Source organism: Portunus trituberculatus, chromosome 31 (genome assembly GCF_017591435.1).
Source record: "Portunus trituberculatus isolate SZX2019 chromosome 31, ASM1759143v1, whole genome shotgun sequence".
Classification (NCBI taxonomy): domain Eukaryota; kingdom Metazoa; phylum Arthropoda; class Malacostraca; order Decapoda; family Portunidae; genus Portunus; species Portunus trituberculatus.
In genome coordinates this window covers 17,371,278-17,376,277 of record NC_059285.1, presented here as the reverse complement: position 1 = coordinate 17,376,277, position 5,000 = coordinate 17,371,278, and the positions used below count along the sequence as shown (strand labels likewise).

At 40.9% G+C, this 5,000-nt stretch overlaps 1 protein-coding gene across 2 annotated transcripts in view; it reads left to right on the top strand.

Moving 5' to 3' along the window:
- The window catches only part of LOC123511278, a 448,993-nt gene that overhangs the window by 344,315 nt on the left and 99,678 nt on the right, over positions 1 to 5,000 (top strand). For both annotated transcript variants that reach the window (XM_045267035.1, XM_045267034.1), the window contains exon 2: positions 3,183 to 3,275. In XM_045267035.1, coding sequence (XP_045122970.1) covers positions 3,185 to 3,275 — 91 coding nt within the window. In that variant the 5' untranslated portion in view covers positions 3,183 to 3,184. The remainder of the gene's footprint in view (positions 1 to 3,182; positions 3,276 to 5,000) is intronic.

Below are 5,000 nucleotides of genomic sequence, written 5' to 3'. Positions count from 1 at the left end.
CTCTCTCTCTCTCTCTCTCTCTCTCTCTCTCTCTCTCTCTCTCTCTCTCTCTCTCTCTCTCTCTCTCTCTCTCTCTCTCTCTCTCTCTCTCTCTCTCATTTAATTAAGAAAAACGAAAATAATAGATGAAATGAGCGATGATTTATTAAAAGAAGCAACAATAATAAAGATAATAATAATAATAATAATAATAATAATAATAATAATGATAATTGGTAAGAGTCGGCAGCCTTCCACCCAGAAAGGCCAAACCCAACAATAAATACCTTAATTAATAAAGCGAGTCCAGGACAGGTGTGTTGCGCAGGTGACCGCCTCGTTAACCTGCACCTGTTCTCTCCCTCTCTCTCCCTCTCTTCTCCCTTCACCCCCTCACTACCCTTCCCTTCCCCTCTCTTCTCCGTCATTTTCCTCTTATCTCTTCTCTCCATTTTCATCGAGGTATTCTTTTCTCCTTCCTCCTCTTCCCCTCTTTCCCTCTCTCCTCCCCTCATTTTCTTATTTTCCCCTTGTCTCTCCTCTCCGTTTCCAGTGTTATTTCTCTTTCTCTCTTCTCCTCTCTCATCTTCCCTCTTCTCTCTCTCTCTCTCTCTCTCTCTCTCTCTCTCTCTCTCTCTCTCTCTCTCTCTCTCTCTCTCTCTCTCTCTCTCTCTCTCTCTCTCTCTCTCTCTCTCTTTTCCCCTCTCCCTCACTTTCCTCTTATCTCCTCTCCGTTTCCATAGTGACATTCTCTTCCCCTCTTTATCCCCTTTCTTTACCTCTCCTCCCTTTCCCCTCAGCTTCCCCTCACCTCCCCATCCCTCCCTTCTCTTCCCCTCAAATCTCTACTGTTCATATTGCTATCCTTCAGCTCTCCCCTTTTCTCTCTCCCCTCTTTTTTATTTCCTTCCCATGCCTTCCCCTTTCTCTATCTCTCTCATCTATTCTCTCTGTTTTCCTCCTTTCTCTCTCTCTCTCTCTCTCTCTCTCTCTCTCTCTCTCTCTCTCTCTCTCTCTCTCTCTCTCTCTCTCTCTCTCTCTCTCTCTCTCTCTCTCTCTCTCTCTCTCTCTCTCTCTCTCTTCTCCTTCTATTTCCTCCTTTTCCTTCCTTTCTCTTTTTCCTTCTCTTTCTTTTCCTTCATTCAGTTTTTGTATTTCCTTTTATTCTTTTTTTTTATTTTCCCCTCATTTTTTTTTACTTTATTCGTTATATTTTCATTTTTATTGTTCCTGTTTTTCTTTTCCTCTTTTCCTTTTTTTATTTTCTCTTTATGTTCTTTTTCTGTTTCATAGTTTATCTTTCCTTATTTCCCCTTTTTTTTCCTTCTTATCTATAGTATTCTTTTATTTTTCCTGTTCCTCCTGTCTTTATTTCTTTGTATCCTTTTCCTTCTCTTTCATTGTCTTCTCTTCTTTCTATCCTTCCTTCCTTCCTTCCTTCCTTCCTTCCTTCCTTCCTTTTTAACCTTTCAATTGTATTTCTCTACCTACTTTTCTCTTAGCCCTTCCCTTTACTTACTTTGAATACTCTCTCTCTCTCTCTCTCTCTCTCTCTCTCTCTCTCTCTCTCTCTCTCTCTCTCTCTCTCTCTCTCTCTCTCTCTCTCTCTCTCTCTGTTATTTATTCATATTACCCCCAAACTTTCTCCCCTTTCCCCTCAACCTATCTCCCCTCCGTCTCCCATTTCCCCTCACCTCTCACACCACTATCCTTGCCCCTTCCACCCAGTCTCCCCCTTTTCCTCCCCACTTCCTCCCCTCACCTACCCTACTTCTTCCCTCTCTCCTTCCCTCCCTTCCCTCCCACTCAGCCATCTCCCACCCTCCCTCCTTTCCCCTCCCTTCCCCTCATCTCTCTGGAAACTCGATCTGTGTTTTGTATCATTATTTTACATAAAGAGGAAGATTACAATTACAATGCAGCTGTAATCCCTTCCATTTGCGTGCGTTTGGGTATTTAGGCCTGTGTGTGTGTGTGTGTGTGTGTGTGTGTGTGTGTGTGTGTGTGTGTGAATATGTATGTATGCTTGTAAGTGTGTTTAGTTGAAATGAGCTTTGTGTGTGCATGAGAGAAAGAGAGAGAGAGAGAGAGAGAGAGAGAGAGAGAGAGAGAGAGAGAGAGAGAGACTGTTTAAGTGTGTGTATTTGCATAAGTTCCAGTATTTGTGTATATATTTTTTATTTGTTCGTGTTGAATTGAATAGAAATTGTATAGATTCGGTATGGTGTTCAGAAAATGAGTATAAATTGTGTGTGGCTGCTGAGAGAGAGAGAGAGAGAGAGAGAGAGAGAGAGAGAGACAGACAGACAGAAATCCTCTCACGTTTCAGGTTTTTACTCTCTCTCTCTCTCTCTCTCTCTCTCTCTCTCTCTCTCTCTCTCTCTCTCTCTCTCTCTCTCTCTCTCTCTCTCTCTCTCTCTCTCTCTGTCCCTCTCTCTCCCTACTCTAACCTACTCTCCCCTCTTTTGTCATATCTCCCCTCCTTCACTCGACTCTTTGCTTACTCTCTCCCTCTCCTCCCCTCGTCCTTCCCCTCTCTCCCCTCACTGTTCTCTCCACCTGTTACTCTCCTTCCCCTCTCCCTGCCCTTTTCTCCTCAGCTTCCCTCTCTTTCTCTTTTCCACCTGCTCTGTAAATGTTCTTAGGAATTATTATTATTATTATTATTATTATTATTATTATTATTATTATTACTATTGTTATTATTATTGTTATTGTTGTTCTTTTTGTTGTTTTTGTTCTTGAATTTGTTGTGGTAGTAGTTGTATAAGTAGTAGTGGTAGTAGTAGTGGTAATAGTAGAAGTAGTAGTAGTAGTCGTGGTAGTAGTAGTAGTAGTAGTAGTAGTAGTAGTAGTAGTAGTAGTAAATGTAGTAGTAGTAGTAGTAGCAGTAATATTAAAAGTAGTAGTAGTAGTAGTAGTAGTAGTATAAGTAATAATAATAATAATAATAATAATAATAATAATAATAATAATAATAATAATAATAACACCCAATCATAACAATAACAATAAAAATAAATACGATGATAATGTAAACACCTTTATTAATGTCAACAACAAGAAAAAAACAACAACAACAACAACAACAACAACAACAACAACCCGTCAATCCCAGGCAAACCCAAACACACTCATGATATCAACCTGTGATCTTGAAAACCTTAATATTTCTAATCTAATTTATTCTCGTATTTTTCTAGGAATGATGACGTCACCGCCCCCTCCCGCCTCCTCCCGCCTCTCCTGGGTGGGGGGCGCTCTCCTCCTCCTCCTGCTGGCCTCCTTCGGCTCAGGTAAGCAACACATACCTCGATTTTTATTATTATTATTATTATTATTATTATTATTATTATTATTATTATTATTATTTATACAATGGTGTTTAAAGGGCTAATGGAGGTTTTTGGGTACCTCTTATCTGAAACACCAACTCTCTCTCTCTCTCTCTCTCTCTCTCTCTCTCTCTCTCTCTCTCTCTCTCTCTCTCTCTTCTCTCTCTTGCTTTCTTGATTAACCTTTCTATTGGATGAGAGAGAGAGAGAGAGAGAGAAGAGAGAGAGAGAGAGAGAGAGAGAGAGTTGTATGGGTCCTTCTCTACAAGAGTTTTCAGAATATTTAATGGACGTATTGTGTCCTTTCTACCCTACGGTTCTCTCTCTCTCTCTCTCTCTCTCTCTCTCTCTCTCTCTCTCTCTCTCTCTCTCTCTCTCTCTCTCTCTCTCTAACAATCATAAAAACAGTGTATAGCCTATGATGTATAAATCTTTTTAAATCTCCTCCTCCTCCTCCTCCTCCTCCTCCTCCTCCTCCTCCTCCTCCTCCTCCTTCTCCTCGTGTCCAGAATGGTGTAATTGGCCCACGACCACCGCTAATTGGCCACTCCGAACCGCGGGCTGTTAGAGAGAGAGAGAGAGAGAGAGAGAGAGAGAGAGAGAGAGAGAGAGAGAGAGAGAGAGAGGGAGAGAGGATAGGTCTTTAAAGCTTTCTATTTTTCTGTTTAACTTCTATAGATGTGAACTTACTTAACTTAATCTAAGCTGACCTAACCTAACCTAACCTAACCTCACCTAACCTAACCTAACTTTACCTAACCTCACCTAACCTAACCTAACCTAACCTAACCTAACCTAACCTAACCTAACCTAACCTAACCTAACCTAACCTCACCTCACCTAACCTCACCTAACCTAACCTAACCTAACCTAACCTAACCTAACCTCACCTCACCTAACCTGACCTCACCTCACCTCACCTCACCTAACCTAACCTCACCTAACCTAACCTAACCTAACCTAACCTAACCTAACCTCACCTAACCTCACCTAACCTAACCTAACCTAACCTCACCTCACCTCACCTTACCTTACCTAACCTAACCTCACTTTACCTAACCTAACCTAACCTCACCTGACCTATTTGTGGAGGGGTGTGTGTGTTGAGTGTTGGTTTGATGTGAAGGATAAAAAACATGTCACGAGTACTGTATTGTCTTAAGGAAGGGAAGTCTCAGTCAGTGGTTTGTGGATTGAATTTATTTTGTTTTATTTATTGTTGTTGTGTTTGTTGTTTTGGTGGTGGTGGTGGTGGTGGTGGTGTTTTTGTTGTTGTTGTTGTTGTTGTTGTTGGGTGTGGTGGTGGTGGTGGTGGTGGTTAGAGTAATGACAATGATATGTGTGAATGGCAGGAACTTAACCTAAAACAAGAACAGTTAAGACTACTACTACTACTACTACTACTACTACTACTACTACTACTACTACTACTACTACTACTACTACAAAGCTACAACAACAAAAAAAAACAAGAAAACATCAACAAATATACAAACTGAAACACAAAAAAAAAAAAAAAGTACAGCACTAACAACAGTAACCACCACCACCACCACCACCACCACCACCACCACCACCACAACAACAACAACAACAACAACAACAACAACGACTACAGGTATCTTTCAAAAACTGTTTTATTTTTAGGGGAAACATTATAACGAGGGATGGACTGCACTGGAAGAA